At 42.6% G+C, this 22,321-nt stretch overlaps 2 protein-coding genes across 8 annotated transcripts in view; one reads left to right on the forward strand and one right to left on the reverse strand.

Annotated features, from left to right (window-relative positions):
• LOC146197539 (uncharacterized) overlaps window positions 1-17,725 on the forward strand; it is a 47,545-nt gene extending 29,820 nt beyond the window's left edge. For 6 of the 7 annotated variants that reach the window (XM_084599433.1, XM_084599430.1, XM_084599434.1 and 3 more), the window contains 4 exons: window positions 5,155-5,751; window positions 11,612-11,888; window positions 15,215-15,327; window positions 16,712-17,725. In XM_084599433.1, coding sequence (XP_084455559.1) covers window positions 5,155-5,751; window positions 11,612-11,888; window positions 15,215-15,327; window positions 16,712-16,792 — 1,068 coding nt within the window. In that variant the 3' untranslated portion in view covers window positions 16,793-17,725. The remainder of the gene's footprint in view (window positions 1-5,154; window positions 5,752-11,611; window positions 11,889-15,214; window positions 15,328-16,711) is intronic. The other variant, XM_084599437.1, reaches the window with a different exon arrangement.
• Window positions 17,726-17,776: 51 nt separating this feature from the next.
• Window positions 17,777-22,321, reverse strand: part of LOC146197540 (receptor-transporting protein 4-like) — a 63,884-nt gene continuing 59,339 nt past the window's right edge. Inside the window, exon 4 of the mRNA XM_084599438.1 lies at window positions 17,777-20,785. Coding sequence (XP_084455564.1) covers window positions 20,630-20,785 — 156 coding nt within the window. The 3' untranslated portion in view covers window positions 17,777-20,629. The remainder of the gene's footprint in view (window positions 20,786-22,321) is intronic.

The following is a 22,321-nucleotide window of genomic DNA, read 5'->3' on the forward strand; positions in this document are numbered from 1 at the left end:
GGTGCTGGGAATACTGGGGATATCGTGCTTTGCATGTCAAGCATCGCCATTGGTCGGCGGCCCCACTTCACAGCACAGAAAGACCATCGCTTCTTCTTATTTGCAGCGAAATTGAGATACGGCTTTCTCGCATATCACCCCAAATCTTCACATGTACCTTCAAATGATTCAGTCAAATTCATGTGACTGTAGAAATTCTTACTTATAATTATCTGGGAATTCAAATTAAAAGAATTTTGATAACTTAGGCTTTACTGTATATGTGGCGATTCGCTACCTTAATTTGGCTTAATGCAAAAAGGGTAATATCAGCCTAGAGACTTTCGTAATACATAGTGTGGCTTCAGCATGAACTGTCTTCGCATTTTTTGCAGTACAATATTCTTCAGTTAGCAAATGAGCCACCCAGCTAGACTTGGGACTTGCTACTGTTCTAATCTCTTTGCCAAAAAATAAAACACAAACTTTAGAGGTATACTCTATGACTATGGGTATAAAGGAGCACTGGGACATGCCTCTTGTTTATACAGTTGAGGCTACGGTTGAAGATGTTGTAGCTCATGGGTCCCTAAATATTCAGGCATGCTTAATGGAAACGTAATTTTGCATGCTGTCTAGAAAAGTTGTAATGTATGTGACCAATCAATGAAGCTGCTGAAAGCTGATGTTCCCAGTGCCTTCATGGTTAGGAACGTGTCTATCCTAGTGCAACTCATTGCCTGATATACAGGCTGGTCAAAAACACATAAATGATGCCTTGGCAGGGGCATGCTTATGCAAGCTGCTGTTGGAAAACTAAATGGGCACAATGCCCTAAGCCTGAGTTATAGCGCTACAGCTACGAGGAGAATGCTAAGAGTGAAGTTGTGGAAAGTGCCATAGGTACACACCTTTTCCATCCAAAAGGTCAATGGGGGGTGGGGTTCAAGCTGTTTCTTGCTAGACTTCTAAGAGCCAACCATTTGGACTGGGACAAAAAGCTGCGGGATGATGGATTAAAAAGGTCAAAAATTTTTAATAGCATCCTTGTATACGGCCATGCCGTTGGAGTAACAGTTACACTGATCTTAGAGGTAGCTGCACAGCAAATGATATTGATATTTTATATCTGTGGTGTTTATTTCTGTGTGAAATGGTTTTCAAAGCTTCCCATTATGGGGGTTATTGTGGTAATGCTTGGAGGGCTAGGCGCAGTGGTCGCCTTCTAGCACCAGCATGCCAGCCCTAACAATCACAGCTGTGACCCTCAACCTGCGGTGCTTTAAGTCGCTGCCAGGACGAGTTCAGGCTAGAGGGGACATGCACGAGTTGTCTGCTAGGTGCAATGTTTACTGTACTCGGGCAGTCATCTATCGGTAACACTCAAACAACCACCATAGCGAGGGAGTGTTCCACCTGCGTACAGCGGTGAAAGAAACCACAAAAAGGTGGACTCCTGCTCAAGGGTAGAGAAATTTCACCTGTGGCTCCATACACAAGGCCTGCTGCGGCCAGTTACGCATGATGGCTGGGCAATTAGGTGATCTGATGGTGCTGGTCTCCTTGGCAGAATTGTGATCTTCATGCATATATGGCAGCCTGCCAGAACACGAGACCATTTCGGGAAAATCAAGTTACTTGTGGGGAGGTCTCTCCAGTTCTATAAAAAGAAAAAGGGAAGGCCTCCACAATGCAGAAGGAAGCACCCGTGGTGGTTGTGCCCTTCTCTGCAAACCTCCCACACAGCACCTGCGTAACATTGCGTGATAATTGTACATGTAGTCATTATGGGGCAGGGGATTCACATTATCCCTATATCATTTCTTCATCCCAATAGGTGAGATACGTTTCTAATGTCAGTGCAAACAATTTTGGGAGAATCATATTTTACCGCTACTTCTGGCTCCAAATTTCTCTCCTTGCTTCTTTGCAGTACACCCTGTTTTTGTTAATATAGTTTATTTTACTCATTTGTTTGTACTTAGACATTGCTGTACAATAATCAGTTGCTCATTAACATTGCAAAACCAGCATGTGATGCATATGTGCATCACATGAGCACAGAAATTGACAGTCCTGAAAGGTAAGCATTTGCTGTCATGCTTGCAACTAATTACAAACTGCTTGTTGCGCATATGCGAAGCAGCTGGTTTCAGATGCATTAACTTTTTTAAAGGTTAACATTATATATTCGCTGCTTGCCATGCTACGAAGTGCCGAAACCTGTAAGATTGAGTAAAGCAGTGGATGCATTTTACTCGCAACACGTAGAAAGCTACTGGCAGGTTAGCAAATAACCATAAATACCTCTGCTTACACACTTCGTCTCAACACAGTGCATAGTATGCTCAGCTTTGTTCAGTTTTTATTTTGTTTTCAGTGCAGGTTGCATTTTTATGTCTGGTAGCATAGTTGAGGTGCATTGATCTTGGGATGATGTAGTACAGTCAGTGATGTCAAGGTGCAAATAAATATGTAGAATAGGCATTACAAACAGACTACATATGTTTCAGTAGAAGGGAAATAGGAAGTTCGAACCGGAGGCAGCAGTAGCAGGTGATTCTTCCATGATAATTTGTATTGACTTTGAAAACGTAAGAAAGTTGCTTCTTTCAAATCACAAAAGATGGCCGAAAGGGTGGACATTTTTCAAAATATTTGTACTTGCTGGTAAGCCTCATTTTTGTATGCTGTCGTAAAGTTTCTTAGCTGCAATTCACCAGGAAGTACTCCGAAGAAATTCTTTCTTGACACGTGCTGTTGTGCATACTAAGGGAACACCAACATTTTTCTCTGTTCCGGCTTTCTGACTAGCTAATCACCTTGTGCAGCTGATTTATTCACAACTGTTGTATAGTTTTTGAGCTTTTGTGCTTTGCTGGAATCCCGGAACCATGCAGCAGGTCGAGACATTCATTGTTTTTTCATATTTGTCAGTTTTACAGTTTTTGTATGCGAGTTCTTCTAAGTCTCACCACGTCTACTACAGCATCACAAAAGTCTAAAACTGAAAATTTGTGCTTTGCTCTGTAGTATGCCAAATATTGAGCCAACCTTCTTTCATGGTTATTGCATGATTTACACAAGAATAAGAAAAAAAAGATATAGTTGAGAAGAATGTTCTTAAACTTTAAGAGTAGTCGGAATATTATTTCAAATAAGCTTCTACAAGATATATGCAGATCAAAAGAGAAATATTTGCTGAAAGTTGCGTCTCCCCTCAAGAACTCCATGATTTCACAAACTTGTTGATACTAGTTTAGAACTTGATAGTAAATAACTTGGGGGCTTACTTGCAGCCATTTCAAGCATTTCATAAAAAGGGTTCTAACTTATTTGCTCGTTTAGTCATTTAACTTGTGTGTTTGCGTGAGAGAGTTTTGTATAACATTTTTTTAGATGTAATCTGGTGGGGGGGGGGGGGGGGCTGTCACATTGCAGTCAGCTTATCAACACTTTGTATTCATATAACCCCTGAAGTTCTGCTTTAAATCTGTCAAGTTGCCAGGACCCAAGCAACACTGTCATGCATTTAGCAAAAAGTGTACTTTGGCCAGTCTGCAGTTTACCTTTAAGGTCTGGTCCCCTTGACCACTTCTGAAGATTGGATGTGCTAATTTAAAGGAGTATAGACACCAAATTTTGGTGCCATTATTCTTCTTGTTGATGTGTCAGACATCCCTGTATATGGATCACCGCGTGGATTCTGCCTGCGACTGCTAAATAATTGAATTGAATTTTCTTTTCCCACAAGTCTCGGTTTCAGTTTCAGCAGCCGAGAGATGGCTGTGACGTCACAATCAAGTCTAGGCCACACGCGACATGGAAATACAGCGATTAACTATTCACTTGTGATTTCTGTTCTTGAGGAAGGCTGGCTTTAGCGTTATAGTGAATTCAAATGACACTGGAACAATTATATTGCCTTTTTTTTTTTTAATCCTTCACGTGACCTAGACTTCATGTCACAGCCGTCGCTCGGCTTTTGAAACCAAAACCGAAACAGGTGAGAAAATAAATTTGATTATGAATTATTCAGCAATTGTGGGTGAATATGACATGGTGATTCGTGTAGAGTGTCTTATGCATCATTACAAAGGATAAAGCACAATCCCAAAAATTAGGTGTCTATACTTCACTATCATGGGCCTAGTCATCTCCTCTAATTAGTGCTGCCCTGCATGAGCTTTAGTCGCCCTGTCTGCAAATTTTCTAACCTTATGTCTGTGCCTACTCTCTAGTTCCCTCCTGTGTTTTCTTTCTCTTGGTATACGTGATCGACTATTTATTCTCTATGGACACTGCAGGACGCACAAAACTCGTGTCCGTTTCAGCTAGGATAAACTTGGCTCATGTTAGTTACTTGAAGTACACTCCTCTTTTTGTCTCTTTACATTGCTTGCTATGCTAGCCTCAGTTTAATTTAATTTCAAGCCTTTTTAAAGAGAAGTTCTCTTGGACATTGCTGGTCGCCCTTTAACTGTAACCTACTGTGGCACATTGTTTGTGCCAAGATGAAAACTGCTATGTCGGATAATGCATGGCTCATGCTTCTGACATAACCTGGAGTTTTGTGAATGGAAGCGTTGGGTGGTACTGATACAGGTGGTCTAGAGGATGCAACACTAAGAGGTTATGTGGCTGTTTTCAAAAGTATATCTTGCACGTATATTTTGCACGTATAACTTGCAGTCTGGTAACTGTGGGGGGTCTAATTCTGAAGGCTCAGTGCACTACAGGGCCTCCTAACAAAGAAGGCAGTAATGTCAATAAAGGTTTGCCTTCCACCAATATATCTATGCTAGATGCCTGGCTTATTATGCACCATATTTAAAGTGACAATGTTTAGTTCCACCTTTGTTGTGAATGAAGCTCCTGTATAAGAGCTAAAACATTGTCATTATTCTTTTCTTCATGTGCCATCTTGTTCAGATGGGCTTTTATAAAACTTGCGACTTCAGCCATATTATACATGAACGCTATATTTTGTGCTGCCAAGCTGCCAATCACTTGACACAGTTGCCGCACTTAATTTGGCCATCTGAATATTGTTGAATTGCTTTTCTTTTGTTTGCTTTTGTTTTCTCTAAGCAGTGTTATTTTTGTGCTTTTATCTGATTTCCTTTACTGCTTACCTATGTTTTTCCCCTCATTTTGTTCTCCCCTCACTGAAAGGTGGCTGGTGGCATGGAGGCCAACAATGATGTGAAGCCGATTGCCGATGCTAGGAACCCAGATGTTGCCAAACAGGTTTTGGGGCCCCCCATTGAGCCAGCCGCACAGCAGGCCGTGAAGGGTAGCAGCTCCACACAAAGCCAGCCCGGGGAGTTGCTTGCCCCTGCAGCAAACTCTTTGTCTCAAGCAGTGGAGTCGCCTCTGGACAAGCCCAGACACGGAGAGCCTGCACTGCCCCAAGAGTTGCCTCTGCCAGCAGGCCATGTGCCTCTAGCTGTGTCACAGCCAGGCGCACCCCAGGCTGCCTTGCAACAGCCAGCTGTGGCTGCTGGGCCATCGAGGCAGCCCGCAGAACCACAGCCTTTGGCACGACCAGCAGTGCAGCAGCCTGTTCAGGAAGGGCAACAAGGGCCCTTGGGTCTGGACCAGCCTGAGGTGGTGGCCAAGGCAAGTTCCCTTCCTGTGGTGCATCGCCAGCCTAGCCAGTCTCAGGAGCAGCAGCCAGCAGCAGGCCCAGCTGAACAACCAGCTTTAAACCAGGTGCCTCCAGTCTTACCTCCTCCCAACATTGCGAAGTTGCAACCATCAGCCGCTGGGGTAAGGCTTCCTTGCTGCAACATGTTCATCTACTATCAGGGGCAAAGGTCTCCAAAAAGCATGAATAGCAGTGTGTGCAAATATGTTCATGAACTTCTAATTTTTCTAGTGCATATTGGAGAAGCCAAGTCAACTTTCATCTCCTGTAGTTTGGCTTCAAGCCAGCGGGCGGTAATAAAATTATGCGCTGTGCAGCCACTCAAATGTCCTAGCGACTTTCGACCCCGATAACGCATAGTTGTCTGTCTCTGTGCCAACTAATGAAAGGAGAGTAACCTTGCCTAGTGCAGAGGGTTTCTTGCTATTGCCTAGAGGGAAAGCTGGAGGCGCTGCACTTTAACCACGACGGACACTTTAATCATGAGCCGCCACACTCCTCAATGTGGGGCAGTCTACAATTTCGGGTGCACAGAGTGGCATTACTGAGATCCCCAATTCCAAAAATGCTTTTTCTATTTGCATGGGCAGCAATATACCGTTTTAATGGAAAGGAAATTTCCGTTTAGGAAATTTCTCAGTTGTGGTTATGTGAAAAAGGCGGATGGCAAGCGCAAGACCATGGTTGATTTCTGAACTGCTGTTGGCATATTTCATTCCAGTCTAGGTCAGGAGAGGTTGCGTAGTCAGTGGCTACCAGTGTCTTTGGTGGTGAATGAGAAGTGCAGTGATCTTTGATAAGCAACAGTTATGTTCTGTGTAGATTTCGAAGCCAAGGCAGTAGGTCCATGTTGCATGCAGAAGCGACCTCTTGAATTCATTCACAGGAATGCCTACATGCTGCATTTTTCAGCATAAATATAACCATCACTTACTTGTGGTAGAGCACAAAGTCCTTGCAAAGTTCATATGTACAACGGGGGGCATGGTGAGAGTTGGTACTCGGCACGTACAGGCGACTTTATCAAGATGCGCAAAAACCATAGCATTGAAAATGGTACAGGGAACAACATCATTTGCATGTTTATTTTTCCTGAACTGCCAATAAAAAGCTCTAAAAGTGTTTGAGTTACTATATATATATATATATATATATATATATATATATATATATATATATATATATATATATATGAAGGAAAGAAACCAACAGTCGGCGAGGCCAAGGAAAAGCGTAGGGGATATGTCCTTTTTTTTTATTGTTTACTTGGATAATCAATAATGTAATCTTATTAGGGGGAAGATAATTAAACACAAAGTAGCAGAAAAAAACAACGTGCCGATGGTGGGAACCGAACCCACGACCTCCGAATATCGCGTCCGGTGCTCTTCCAACTGAGCTACATCGGCCGCTGTCCCCCCTGCTACTTGCTTGGGTATTTATGTTATCTGTATACGAACCTTGAGAGTGTTCACCAGCAAGTACCCAAGCAAGTAGCAGGGGGGACAGCGGCCGATGTAGCTCGGTTGGAAGAGCACCGGACGCGATATTCGGAGGTCGTGGGTTCGGTTCCCACCATCGGCACGTTGTTTTTTCTGCTACTTTGTGTTTAATTATCTTTCCCCTAATAAGATTACATTACTGATTATCCAAGTAAACAATAAAAAAAAGGACATAAAGTAACATCCCCTACGCTTTTCCTTGGCCTCGCCGACTGTTGGTTTCTTTCCTTCATGTGTTATAACGAGCACCCTCATTTCCCCCTATATATATATATATATATATATAATGCCAGAGTGCTGTAAATATAGCACTCTGTTGAAAACGTTTTTTTTTTTTTTTTAAATTTAGGAGCCATAATTTTTTTTTGCAATATATATTTCAAAAGGTGAATAGGGGAAAAGGCCATCTCTCATTTTGGGTAAATTTTGCACTTCCTTGCTCTTCTGCTCATTTTTTGCAGTTAATAGCTAGCATATTGAGGGTTAGGACATTTGTAATTTTAAAACATTTATTTTTGCATTATTTTCTGCCCAAAATTTGTGGTTCTGGAGTTGGCATCGTGCTGACTCTCAGTGCTTAGAGAGGCCATTTGCGATTGAAGTGAGCCTTGTTCCCTTCTTGTAGTGATTTTTAAGAAACTTGCGTTGACAGCAGCGACAGCATTCTGTCTAGATTCCGTCTAGGACTCTAAGTAACAGTAAGAAGCTCGATGGCCAAATGTAATGGAGATGTTGAGAGGTGTTAGGTGTAGCTCGGCTTTGAGTAAGAAGGCAGCACAGCTATGGGAAAGTACTTGGTGCCATACGAGGAGGATGGGATAAAGGTGCAGGTACATTATGAACCACCAGTTCATTTCCAGCATATGAAATTTAAAGTGAGCGAATAGTTGGTGCAACAAATGAAACATCAATAGTTGAATTCTACAAGTAAACCAGTGGGTTTCTAAGGGAAAAGTCAATATCTGTGCATCGTCACTGTGGTCTGAACATCTTTATTGTGCATTCTATTGACAGAGCAGGCACACTCAAAAGCACCCTAAACATGCCGTTTAACGTAGCTGTGTTCCAATGGGTGAACAGGAACACTGTGGTAGAACAGGTGCAGTGTGGTGATGCTGGCAGCATGTGGAGCTGCTCCCGTGTGAAAGGCGGAGTGCGAAGGAAGCCATGTGACACAAATGCGTCGTATCCTGTTGTTTTTGCTCGTGTGTTTGCCATTTTTGCTCCCCCGCCGTACCGGGCGCGCATGGCAAGAATTTTCACCGCACAGGAGGCCAGGAAGGTTAACCATCCGATCACGTAATGCACCTTTGCTCCCGCGCCTGCTTCCGGAAGATTTCAATGGGAGAGCAGGCAGTTGCACTTTTGCTGTGATACTGTTATTCTCCTCACTGCCCGTTGCTTCTGCTCCTGTTCTGCCAGTTGAATGTGTCATTATTATCTCTTAGCAGGTGCTACTATGATGATGACAGTGTGAGCTAATTCTTCCTCACTTCTTCCTGTCACTTCATCGTTACTTTTTCTACCTGAGAATGCTCGATATAACTCTTTCACTTTGTTTGAATGTTGCTAGAAGTATTACCCATTAGGTCCAGCCTAGTACAAATTGAAAAGGAGTTACCTATTAAGGGAGCTTATTTGTAATGATATATAACAGCTTGTTTGTTTCTACCACAAAGAAATTATTTAGCACAATTATTATACTACTTCATCAGTGTGACTTTCTGGTATATCAGAGCAGACAAGTTTCATCATACTTAATTATTTATCTAACCATTTCAGTGATATTACCAAAACCAAAGAATTTTTGTATTCCTACCTCTTAAGTAATACCCCTTACATGGCCTCTTTAATGTAATAGAGTGAAGTTAAGAGGAGTTTCCTTTGAATCAAGGGTAGGTATATTTTGTAATTAAGAATTCTCACTCTCAGTTTACAGCATGATTGGCAACATTTATAAAAAAAAGAAAAAAAAAGTTACTGGCAGCCACCCTCTACGGTTTTGCAATATAACTGCAAGTTAGGTTTTTTTTTCTTCATAGAAAAAATATATTTATTTAGAAAAATATCTTTATCTTTATCAACTTCTTGCACCTCTTCCAACTTCTTTCTTTAAGAGTCTCTGAAAAGGAGGTAAAGAAGTTCTAATCAAATCTTCTCATTGCACAGAACAAATGCCGCTGAACATGCGTGCTGCATACAAGCCCTCGGAATTTATCTGATAATTTGCGTATGGTTTCTCAACTAGCTGTGACCACCACCACTGGTCTTCGTTTGAATTCTGCTTCTAAACATCATGAAGCATGCACGATGTTAGTGGGTTGTCATTGGCTCACCGAAGATCATGGTGAAAGCAAGTTGCATACCAAGCAGGAGACTGCAGCATGTATAGCTCTCTTCCACTTCACCTAAGCTTAGGAGGATCAAGCGAGAAAAAAGGAAAATATAGGGGTGTGTGAATCCTGAAATTTTCAAAAACGAATAGAATATCTGATTAGTGAAAATGAAACTGAAAATTGAAAAATAGCAAGCAAACATAGTTCGCCTTGTTTGTTTCAGAATTCACATGGCATTTGCAAAAACAATTAAACTGGAATTGCACAGGAATGTCTAACCTAATCCAGTGTAAATTTTATACAGGATTTCGTATGCCTGTTTTTTTACATAGGAAAAACCTGCATTAAACTGGGTGGTGCTTCATATCGCTGCTGAATACAGTAAACTCGTTATTTGGCCTTCAAGGGACCAGAAAAAATTCCCAAAATAACACCAAGCTCAAATTATTGATGGGCCTGAAGAAATTGCAAAAAATCGTTTGCATCACAGTAACTTTATCTAATGAACACTTGCATGATGGTTATCTTTATTTGAATGAAACTGAAAAGGCATTTTTTCCCGATTTCGTAAAGTACTTTGCCAGAGTCTTTCAAAAAGACTTTGGCTTCGCTTTGCACACACTTTTAAGAAGGCCCTCTTCACAAAAACGGCTCGTTTGCGTTTTGAAGATGATTCACTGCACAATCAGCACGGCCAAGCATTGCAATGAAGCACACATGGTAAAACCTTAGTGAATTGAAAACTTTTGGTGCATTCGGTAATTTTCAAATATTGGGAAAATTCCAAATATCAGTTTTTTTTTAACATGAATATAAATCAAACAACAAACAGTCAATTTGTATACAAAATTTCAAATATTTTCACACCCTTAGAAGAAAGAAAAAATGCACAATTAATTGGTGACTCATTCGTGAGTGGAGTGCGGTATTGGTCAGAATTTTATTCTTGCCCAGTGCATGAGTTCAGAGGGAAAGTGGGGAGGCTATTTTTTTATTTATGAGGCGGCATAACCCAGGTAGAGAATTTATTTTGGATAACGATAGGCAATTCAGATCAGTGTCGTTCACTTTCTTTAACCTTAGTGGAAATATTTTCATGCCTTGTTTTTCATGCTGCTTCTCTTCTTTGGGATGATACCTGTGTGAGGAAGGCTCTCAGAGGTCACGCTGTATTGAGGACTGACATTTTCATTTCTTGAAAGGTTTTACGCTATGCACATTATGTTCATGATTGTATTGATTCAAGTATGTCATATTTCACGAGGCATAGTGAGTGGTCCAAACTCGAGTACAAATGCTATATAATGTGCCAGATATGCTTCCCAGAGGTCATTTTCTCAGCTGATAACTATACCAGGTTTTGCTACAAACTTGTGCATTCTTCTAGGTTAGTTACTTCAACTAAGCATGCAACACTTGGGTTTTTTATGCCTTGCAAGATATGCCAAATGGTTGCACTCACGACAACAGATTTAATTATTGTTTTCATCACTCTCTATTACCCCGCCGGGGTGGCGCAGTGGTTACGGCGCTCGACTACTGTTCCCAAGGACGCGGGATCGAATCCCGGCCTCGGCGGCCGCTTTTCGGTGGAGGCGAAAAGCAAAAGCGCCCGTGTGCTGTGCGATGTCAGTGCACGTTAAAGAACCCCAGGTGGTCGAAATTTCCGGAGTCCTCCACTACGGCGTCTCTCATAGCCTGAGTTGCTTTGGGACGTTAAACCCCACAAACCAACCAAACCAACCAACCATCACTCTATTGGTGTGAATAATTATTTTATCATAGGGCAACAGAAGTCAAGTTTTCTCTGGGAAATAATCAGATGCCAGGTGCTGTAATATTTTCCTCTGCATTGTGACATTCAATATCTGTGCAAATCTTCCAAAAGTTCCCATGTTTCAAAACATTAATTGTGCATTTCATCTATGCCCAATCAACCTTTTTCCATTCTTTCCATACAGTCTCGTTGCAGTAAATTTTGCGTGCAAGCTATCTTTTAGGTCTGCAAACAGCTCAAAAAGTGTTCACTGGCTAGAACATAGAATAGATTGTTGTCGTTGTGGGGTTAGGTGGTCCTCAGTACAGATGGCATAATGGTACCGTCTGACTGAAATGACCATTCCTGTTTGTTTTTCTGCTTCCAGGGGAATGAAGCAGTTGGCCTAGAAAAAGCAGCTGTGGCTCCGGCTAAGGCTGCAGACACTCACGGGGCAGCAGCCAACAAGAAGGATGTGCAGGCTGCTCCCGAGGAAGAGAATGAAGTGGGAGATGGTCTCAACCAGAAAGCACCGCCAGCCAAGGCTAACAATGCGCAAGAGGTCCCACTTGGCAATGCAAAACTACCGCGGGCCAAACTGGGCCGCCCGAACCAGCTGGGTCCTGGAGGAGGGGGTGATGACGACTTGGATTATGCCAATGCTGGTGAGTTCATTGTTCGACAGCCACCATTGCCTTTCTCTCTTTGCAAGGTACCAGTTACAAAACTTTGATTCAAAACTGGGCACACATTTACTGTTGCTCATGCCTGGTGAACAGCAGATGAAAGTGCTTTTGTTAATTCTTTTAGTGTTGGCTGTCTACATACTCATCCTGCACTTTCTGAGCTGCTAGCTTCACTGCCATGGTAGTTGTCTAGTCTTTGCACCTGTCTTAGATAGGAGTGTTGCTATATCAGAGTTACAGAAACAGCTCTTGAAAAAGTACTTCTTCACTGAATAATTCTGGAAACATTTCTCTATTTATTTAGTGGATCAAATACTTCAAATTTTGGGTGAACTTTTTTTGCTAATGATACAAAAGACGTTACTGCACATGGATGACCGCCTGGTTTCTGCCGCTAGGTGCTGCTAAATATTTTATAATTTAATTTTATTTTCTAAGCAATTTTGGTTTTGGCTGCCGAGCAATGAATATGATGTCAAATGGAGTCTAGGTCACATGAGGGATGAAAAATTGCTTGACTTGCGATTCCTATTCTCCAGGAATTGTGAGTTAAAATGGCGAAGGAGCGTCGCAGTTTTTGCACCTCTCATGTAATCTAGACTCCATTTTGACGTCACAGCTGTTTAAGCCGAAATCAAAGCAGGTGAAAAAAGAAATTTGGTTATAAATTATTTAATAATTTTAGGCAAATAGCTCATGTTGATTCGTATATGTAATGCCTTACGCATTATTACAAAGGATAAAGCATGCGGCTAAATGTTAGGTGTCTATACTCTTTTATAGCTGGAACTAGTTATTGGTCACTGTTCTCTGCGAAATTCGCAACACTTTCTCCTGAGAAGCCTTGCCTAGCCTCTTTTCTTCTCTTAATGGCCAAACAGTGGAGAAGTCTCAGAGATACGAAAAGAAATTAATATTGAGGCTTCTTTCCAAACTTATTTGAGCCGAGAAATTGCTTTCTGGGGGTAAGCAAACTGTTCGAAAAAGAAAAAAAAAAAAGAGGTTGTGAAACTTTTTTTGTTTTTAGTACGCTGGGTTCTTTTTTGAGACTCAGTCGTTCAACGCTGCAGTACCGAATGATGAGCGATAGCTGTGTTGATATAATACACAACATCGGTTTCAATGTTTAGTTTATTGATTTCTTTTATCTGTAACAATTGTAGGATCACCAGAAATGGCGCGACATCTCCGCAGAATCGTCAGTGCACTTGGCCCCAAATTAGAATTAGAATCCATCACATTAGACATGATGCAGACAGTGCGCTGCCTTATAGTTATGCACATCAAATGCAATTGATTCGAATACCATGCGCCCGTCACTCGATCTCCTGGGATTAAGTGCAGCTGGTGCGGTGACCAGCACATGCACAGGGTTTCCTTACTTCTTCCCTCTCCGCTGTGGCGTGCGCACCTAGGAGCCTCCTTTCCTCCTCTCCGCAATGTGGTGGCGGCAGTGGAGCACGCATCTGCCGGAACTCTCTAGAGCGGCGCATGAATGTATTTTGGCGCCCCCTATGTTGTAACGGAGATGGCAGGCTAGACAAGGAGAATTGCGATCTGTTTCTTACGAGCCGGGCATGGCGTAGTGGCTTGAGCGCTTGGCTGGGGATCGAAGAAGGGGTGTGGTTCTGTTCCCGGTGGAGACGACAGATGGCCGCTTGTTGATCACACTTTCTGTACACAGGGCACATGAGCTAAGGAAGTCTTTCGCCATAAAAGCATTTCTGTGCATGTCTTAAGAGAACATAGCAAGTAACTCTTTTGGCAAATCAAATGCATTTCAGAGATGAAGTTCCAGCAAAAGCTTTTTTAGCTCTTCAGTCATTTGGCAGAATGAGGGTAGAGCATGCTGCCAGTATGACAATAAAAGCATCAGTTACTGTCAACAAAGAAGTGGAGGTTACGGGGGATAATTTGTGCTGTGCTGGCATGCTCTGAATTTTTGCAGCAGATGATGTAGTAGCACATAAAGGTGTATGACTAGGCTGCTGTTGTCTCTCCCAGAATTCTAATAAATGTTGCTGTGGCTGTTATGAGCACAGTGTTAAAAATGTACCTTTCTATTTTCAGCTGCAGCAGCAGATTAAACAGAAAAATTAGTCTAAATACCAATTTTACTTTGCCCCAAGTGGTACTAGCAGAAAGATGATCTGTTTTAACAGCCACTTCAATTGATCCGAGTAGCAGGCATCACTGAAGCATAGGTGTTCAGATTTCTTTGTGGCGCAGTGGTTACGGCGCTCGACTACTGTTCCCAAGGACGCGGGATCGAATCCCGGCCTCGGCGGCAGCTTTTCGATGGAGGCGAAAAGCAAGGCGCCCGTGTGCTGTGCGATGTCAGTGCACGTTAAAGAACCCCAGGTGGTCGAAATTTCCGGAGTCCTCCACTACGGCGTCTCTCATAGCCTGAGTTGCTTTGGGACGTTAAACCCCACAAACCAAACCAAACCAAACTAAAGATGCAAAAAATATGTATGCATTGTTAATGTCAAAGGAGCATTGCAGTTTGTCAATATATTCTTTTTTATTGAAATTGATAGTTTCATTATTATTATAGTTGAAAGTTTTGCTCAAGAGCTTCATTTCTAGAGTTTGCCTGGCTATGCACTAGTCTTGGTTCTTGAAGAACAATTTTCCTATCTCATTTCTTTTTTGTGGGGCACCATGGTACTACAAGCTCTCAGGGAGTGCCATTGTGTTGCTTTGTATCAGTTTTTTTTTTTAATAATGCACTCAGGTGCGTTAGTCTTTTATGCTAAAAAAAAATTGTGGTCACAAATCACCGCTATATATTCCATGTCTGCATGGCAGCTGATACTGATAAACACCAGCTAGATGCAAGCAGGTAATTACGCATTGAATGATTTAGTCTAGATAGAGAAGCGCAGATGGTTTTTCCTTCACAATTCTGCTCTGGGTTCCGTTATCGAAATAGCTTGAACAGTTCTAGCCGCATATTTAGTCCATTTGTTTTTGAAAGGCTTCCGGTCACCGCAGAGTTGCACGTGTGAATGCGTGCATGTTGCTGGTGTTAAGATGTTAACACTGGATTGCAACTGCATCATTGATGCAAGTAACTGGCCGTACCTTGAGCAAATTGTAAAGGTGGAATTGATCTGTGTGTAAGGCAGGTTCAGTCTGCTTTTTGTTTTAAGGCTTGCCTGTGCAATTTGTTTTCATCGATGTCCATCCTGTGTGCCTTGGACACCATTTGCCTGTGAGGCATCACTCAGCAAGGAGGGTCAGCTGAGCTAAGGAGTTCAGGGTGTGGTACTCATTGTCGGGTGTTTGCTTGACTAAAACAGTGGTCAAGGATGATGATGCAGCAGAGGACCAAGAGGATGACGGTCCATTCGGTGCAGTTGGAGACTTGGGACGAGGAAAGCCAATGCCAGATGCTGCCGATTTTGATGACCAGGTGACGAAGCTCATGGCTTCCACTGGCACGGCAATGTTCTGGCAATATGTCTTCCCGCTTGCTGCTTGCTTCCACATGGTGTTGGTTTCACTCTTTGTTTCGTACGGTGCTGAGCGAGTCGTCAAGCCTTGTTTCTGTCATGCTGCTGGTTTCTTCAATCATGCCCTCTGCACTTCACAGAGGCAGATGGCATGACCTTCCTTTTACTGAAGTTTAACATTTCCATTTTTTGTGTGTTTATGTGAAATCTGCTATGAAGTCTGTAGCTTTGATATTGCTTCCCTCTAGTTTGGCACTTTCCTTTCTGTTGTTTTTGGTCTGCCCTTCCCAACTCTGACATGGCTGGCTGAGATTGCTGGAGATCACTCCCTTTCCACCTGTGTTTTCGCTTCAGGGATGCTAGGTGACTCTTCCGGCACATGCCTGATCTGGGCCAGTTGCTACATGTCTTCCTTCTGCATGAGAAGTGCTGCAAAGCAATCGTTTTGCTGTAACCTCAATCAAGTAGATTATGAAGCAATCCCTTTCACTATTGTTTGGTTTTTGCATATTTTAATGCATTGCCTTTCATTGCATCGCCAACTTCTTTTACTTCCTTGACTTCCTGTGCACTGCTGAAATGCTTGAGCAGTATTTTCTGGTTGCTACTTTGCAGAATAACTAATTGTCCGTGTGCTATCTCTTACATGCTTCTTTTAGCTTGTGTTGGGACATTAGATGCGGTTAGGTGTCTTGGTTATGTGTGTTGGTTCTAAAATAGAAGTGGTACAAGCAGTTTGAATAAGCATTTTTCCTTATAAGGTAAAGAAGACACTTCTGTAAACTCTTCGTAATCATAGACTGGGTATAAATTGTTTCAGATGGCAGCAAAAGTCACGTAAGGATTTGTTAATATTTCGTCATTCCTTTCACCCGCATAAAGATGTATAGGTTTTCGATCTGCCTTAAGCACTCTGTCAGCAAGAATCATAGTCATACATGTGATCTAGCTAGGCAAGGCGGCATGCACAGGTGGGAGATGCAAATCTGGGATGGGTGTTATCTTGTTGCCACTTATTATAGCTAATGCACTAATATTTGAAATTTGTTTGCTCAAGCATAACGGCTGTCTAAACCTTGATGGTTGTGCCTAGGAGCAGTGCGTCTACATAGTAAGAGGGGCTGCTCATGTGAGCGCATTTATGTGAAAGGGAGTGAGTGGGCTAGCGTTGAGGGTGCCACTGTGTTAGTTTCAGATGCATTGCCATCCTCTAGCTCTTGGGCAGTGCAGCTTTGTTTTAAATTGTTGCATATTGGCCTGCGTGCATGAAAATGAGGTTTGATGCCACCATAGCACTTGACTCGGACTATTGGTGTCAGAGGCACTGAGCATTTTACTTTGCAGGGCGCCGATCCTGACCCTCTGCAGCTACAGCAGCAGCAGCCGAACAACCTTCATGATGGCATTGCGGCCAACCCAAAGTAGTGGTACACCATGCTGTTTTATAGTATTTTCTCTCATTAGGTTTTCATCGTTGTGTTTTTGGTCTTCACTGGGTTTAACACAGCTGAAGAAAGTGAAGTGACATGAGTGTACAGTTCATCGGTGAAACAAGCCAAACTTGACTACATGGTGTTGTGGGCCTGATCCGGTGGGAAAAAACTGAGGATTGTGTCTGAATGCAGTTTTGAGTGTGTGTTTGACAAAGATGATTTGCTGGAGTGTGTGATCTTGTGGAAAGAGTAGAAGAAGAAGCATCCCCAACTCGGCGTCATCTTCTCAAGGAGGCCAGTCAACATGCTGAATTGCCGACTGGACAAGACACTTAGATGCCATTTCTGTGTAATTATAGACATGGCATTTGTTTCTGGAAGCATTTCTTTTTCGGCCCCACCAACACGCTTCAGTGCCGACGTTTTGTGGACAGCCGAGTGCATTTCATAGGTATGGTTCCTCGCTTCTGTGGTGCGCTTTTTCGTTAAGTCTTGACTAAGACATTAATGGGTGTGTGTGAGGGGGATGGGGGCTCTTCTTTGAGAGCAGTTGTATGCAATAATACTATGCGCTTGCTTGTTTCTTGTTGTGCTTTCTTTTTTCTGGTTTCTTATATATCAGGTTCAGCATTAAAGGCCTTCTTTGGTGTAAAAAAGTACTCTATTCTGCTTCAGCTTACTGCCTGCAGTAGTTTGCTGAGGCTGTTATCTGTGAGTAATCTCTCTTGATCATCCTTCAGCAACAGGTTAGACTGACCGTTTGAAATTTGGCCTGCCAACAAACCATTGAGAAAAGCTTCACTGCTAGCACTTCATTATTAGTGTCAATGAATTAAAGGCTACACAACTTTCTTTGTATGGCAGCAGACTGCAATAAAGTTCAGCTTTGTGTTCTATCCTGCCATAGAGCACCTTTGAAACTGAATACTTGACCAGCTTGTTTCGGTTGGCAGCAAATTAAGTGATACATAGTGGATGCATAACATGACAAAATTAGTTTATTGCACAAGGCAGTTTATGTACATTTTAAGCATGCACAAGGATGCTATTGTGCACGTAACTTGAAAACGCAGTGTCCAACAAACTCAAGCTTAAAAGAACAACAAAAGGCAAGCAACACTGTTATGATAAAACAAGGCAAAAGTGTGCATCACAGCTGAAGTAAACAGTCGGGAACAAAGAAACATTTGAGATTGCTGACGCACACGTGTGCAAACACTATACACATTGCTAAACATTTTAAGTAACTAAATGCATACAAGGTGCGTTACTTAAGGTTAGGTGTTAACTCTACACTTGAACTGAGCAATAAACGAGGCTTTCATGTAGAATGGTTCACAATAAAGTTTGCAAGCGGTAAGAGGATGAGGCATGCAGGCACGTAGTCATGTGGAGGTGTACCTTCTCAAGAATAAATTGGTACACATTCAAGTTACTGCTACTGCATCAATGCATTCCAATTTCACTGAACTTTGTGGTAACATGTAATTCACAGGAAGATAAACATGTGTCCTGGGTACTTTGGAAAGAGCACCCGAAGACTTCTCGTGGAATTTGCTGCAAAGAAATGATTGCTTCACTTAGTTTTACTTTTCTAATATATTTGCAGTAGCGTTAGTGCAGAATTGATGCATGAGAAAGAAATACATAACATGTTTATTCTATTATGGCAATGGAAATGCTGAGCAAGTAAGCAAATGGTAAAAAAATATTCTAACATGGTTGCAATAAGTCTACACATTGTTCACTCATTGTTATGCAAAAGAAATGTTCTACCACGTTGTGAGCATACGAGAGTGTTTACTGCAAGCTCTAATGGCAGGATCATTAATGCACCAGATTTTTATGCAAGCCTTCAGTTCTGTGATGTACTATGATTTTTATGATCAAGCAAATGAAGAGTGGGCTTAACATCTAATTCTATTGGACATGCTGTTTTAGAAAAGAAAAGTGCATTTTGGTTAATGTTGGGGGTGAGCACTGGTGTCACTAGTGGGAGGCCTAATCTATGGCTTAATATTTTTTTTCTCGGTATTTGTGCCAAAGGAGGAGCTTGGCATGAATGAGAATGGCTTTTTCTTTTATATCACTCATAACATTTTTTTTTTTTTTTTGCCTGAGACATGCATATCTGCTATTTAGGTTTATACCCTTTTTCTTAAAGCAGTGTTTGTATGGCATTAACTGCATGTTGTATATGTCATTGACCTGTTATGTAAAGTTTAACTTCCGAGATATTTTGTCAGTCTCATTTGCATCTAAGGTCTGAAAATATGCATCTGCGTAGTTAAATTTATTCCTCACTTAGCTTGACCCCATAATTCAAAATGTAGCAAATAAGCAGAGGCAATAAGGTTCAAGAGAGCAGCTTATAGTACCCAGTAACTTATAGTTTAGAATATATATATTTACTATGCTTTTGATTGATTCCTAACTTCAGATGCAAATTTTGTTGAACTTGCTTTTCTTTTCCTGACGTCTGATGGCAGAAATGGATACATGGAAGACTTCAATCATTAAAGCAGAGTGTTGGCAGATGGTGGGTTCTTGGTCACCGTAGGTGACCATGAGCCCCTGGCTCTCAGCGACTTTTCTGGCTCGCTCAAGGGCCCAGAGATGTACTTGTAGATCGGAATTGAGCAGCACAGTCTCCCACCTCTCGAAAGTAAGGACCTGACCCAGATATCAACAGCTAGCAACATGAAAGAACATGCTGAGTTTGAAGTGGGAGATATCACTTTATCTCAGTTTTGTGGAATGTAAACGTGAAATGCATTTCCCAGAGGAAGTAATTTGTCTTATGTATTTCATGGCTAGTTTCTGATATATTTTTTAAATGTTACAAACGAAGCACATGAACAGTGAATTTATCAACTGATGCAATAATGGAAAATATTGGAGCCATCCACTGTCAGAGAAATCAGTTGTGAATTGCAGCTTGGAAGTTATTTAAAAGCTTTTATACACTTGCAATGCAAGCAGGTTGTTAATTTTGATGAGACTGTGCTTGCAGCAAAAATATATAATTCTGGAAAGAATTCTTTTTGAGCACAAATTTTTAACCAAAATTATAAATTCTGTTCTTGCTTGCAACATAGGTGTTGCCATATTTTCTGCATTGGTAATGTTCATGCCTGCTAAGAACAAACCCATTTTAGAAAAGGGGCTGTTGTCCAGATGTATGTAAAGTGGTCATTTCTTCTTCGTTAATGCATGCAGAAGCAATGCCACTTGAGCACATGAAAGAAGCCATCCGTTCACTTGGATAGTTTAACTCCGTACAAACAAATCAGGTGCATTTAGCAGTAAACAAATAGGCAGACAATTCCGCCTGTTTAATCTCGTCCACAGTATTTACATACCAACACCAAAATTTTTACAGAGTAGCGTACTCGTGATGGCAGCTCAATATAGATTTTGTTTGGCTACAGCCTATATCAGTCACGCGAGTCTTGTACCAGGGCGCGTGCACTCTATATCTGGCGTCTGTCTTCATTTTTTTTTTTTTTTTTTGTCCCCTGTCAGAGGAAGGCAACAGGTTTAGGCGGTTGGTCACAGTGGAAGACTTTGGTGCACACGATAGCAAAGCATTTGAGGAAAGAACCACCAAGCACATGGCAACTGCAGATCTGACAGCTGTGAGCTCGTCCACTTCGGATAGTCTGTGTCAGGTCAGCTTGTAGGACAGATTGTTGCCACTGTGGCTGTGGTCAAAATGGTTGGCGCTAGCTGTCAGGCGCTCCTCAAGTAACTATCCTTGGCGTACTAGAGGTGCTGGCTGTGCAGAAACACCCGCTGCTGGCGCGTCCTCTGTCACGCGGTGATGAAGTCATCTCCGCTCGGAGCAGACGCCGTCCTTGCAGGCCTGGCAGAGTTCGGCATTGTGTGGATTGCGTGGCTTGCCCGGCCGTCGGTTCTTGTGGATGGGTGGCTGCTGGAAGCCATAGTAGACTTGGCCTACCCGGTTGTAGATGTTCACCAGCACCTGCGAAGCAGTAGGGTTGGTCATCCTCCTGTGGGAGCAGCAGTGGCACAGCACCGCATGCTGTAGAACATTGAGTATTATGTAATGATATTGTCAATCCCTTTTCCAACAGTGGGTATGGGCTTTATTGTACTTTCGGGCATGGAAACTGCATTGCTGCACCATTTTCTGGCAGCGCCTACTGTTATGCTAGGTTATGAGGCAGCCATATTTATCGAGGCATGTCGGTATATACGCTGCAGTACCCGACCCTCCTGCTTGACAGAAGTGACTGACAAAAGCAGTGAGCCATGAGCACAATCACCAGTGGTATACATCATTTTGCTACCTACAGTACCTGCAGACACGCAGTTGTGCAGGCACTCTCAGTTGAAAATGGGTATAGAAAGGTAAAATTTTAAGAAAATGTTACTGTTCATTGAAGAAGACATAAAAAGATACGGTTTAGTTAGCACCACACTTTCACAGTACTGTGTGACATGAGAAGAATGCAATTTTTGTTATGACGAAAGGTAAAAAGTACCCTGTGCAGTGCACTGTCAGTGCGTAGATGCCGTGGTGGTTGAAATCATTCTGGAGCTTTCCACTGTGGCACCCCTTGGTACTATTTTTTCACTCCCATCCTACCATTCTTTCCCTTCGGCGCAGTTGAGGTGTCCAACAAGTTGCGGCTCGCGGAGCCTTTTCTTTCCTCAAAGCTAAATTCCATTCCTTCGAGGTGTAGTCAAGATGTTCACCTTGAGTGAGGCAGGTGCTGCATCTTTCTGCCCATCCAATCACCAATGAGCAAAGCGCTAAAGACTCGCGTGTGCCGTGCTGTCTGTGCACCTTAAGATTAACCTATGAGGTTGAAATTCTTCCAGCACCATTCACTACGGCGCCTCTTCCTTCTTTAACTTCCAACTTCCCTCACGACGTTGTTGAGGACTCGATCAAGCAGTAAAAGTGACCACGCCGTCTGTCTCCTCAGATATTTCTTTTGCCAAAACTGCTTGCAGTGAAGCCTCCTAGATTTTTCTAAGGAGAATTGCGCACCAGAAGGAGAATGTGGATAGCATGTTCTTGAAAACTCTTCATGGCTTACATGGCCTAGCTGCATTACATTTACGTGAGGTGCCTCGCCGTGGTAGTGCAATGGTTAGGGAGCTTGACTACTGTGCCCTAGGATGCGGGATCAGCCCGGCCTCGACGGCCGCTTTTCGAAGGAGGCGAAAAGCAAAGCGTCCGTGTGCTGTGAGATGTCAGTGCACATTAAAGAACCCCAGGTGGTAGAAATTTCCGGAGTCGTCCACTACGGTGTCTCTCATAGCCTGAGTTGCTTTGGGACGTTAAACCCCATAAACCAAACCATTCTCGTGAGGTATCGGGTGACCACGTGCTTCTGCACAACAGCATAGCCAGTTCCCCGAACTGGCCAGTCTAGTATGTGTGACCCAACGAGCTTTGCCAGGCCTTTGCCGAAATCAAATGCCCAACAGGATGTTGAAAATTTGCAGACACATAATAAGCTCTGCCCTGAGGGTATGCCGCAAGAGC

The sequence above is a fragment of the Amblyomma maculatum genome, chromosome 3 (assembly GCF_055883805.1).
Source record: "Amblyomma maculatum isolate TAMU_Amacu chromosome 3, ASM5588380v1, whole genome shotgun sequence".
NCBI classification, from domain to species: Eukaryota; Metazoa; Arthropoda; class Arachnida; order Ixodida; family Ixodidae; genus Amblyomma; species Amblyomma maculatum.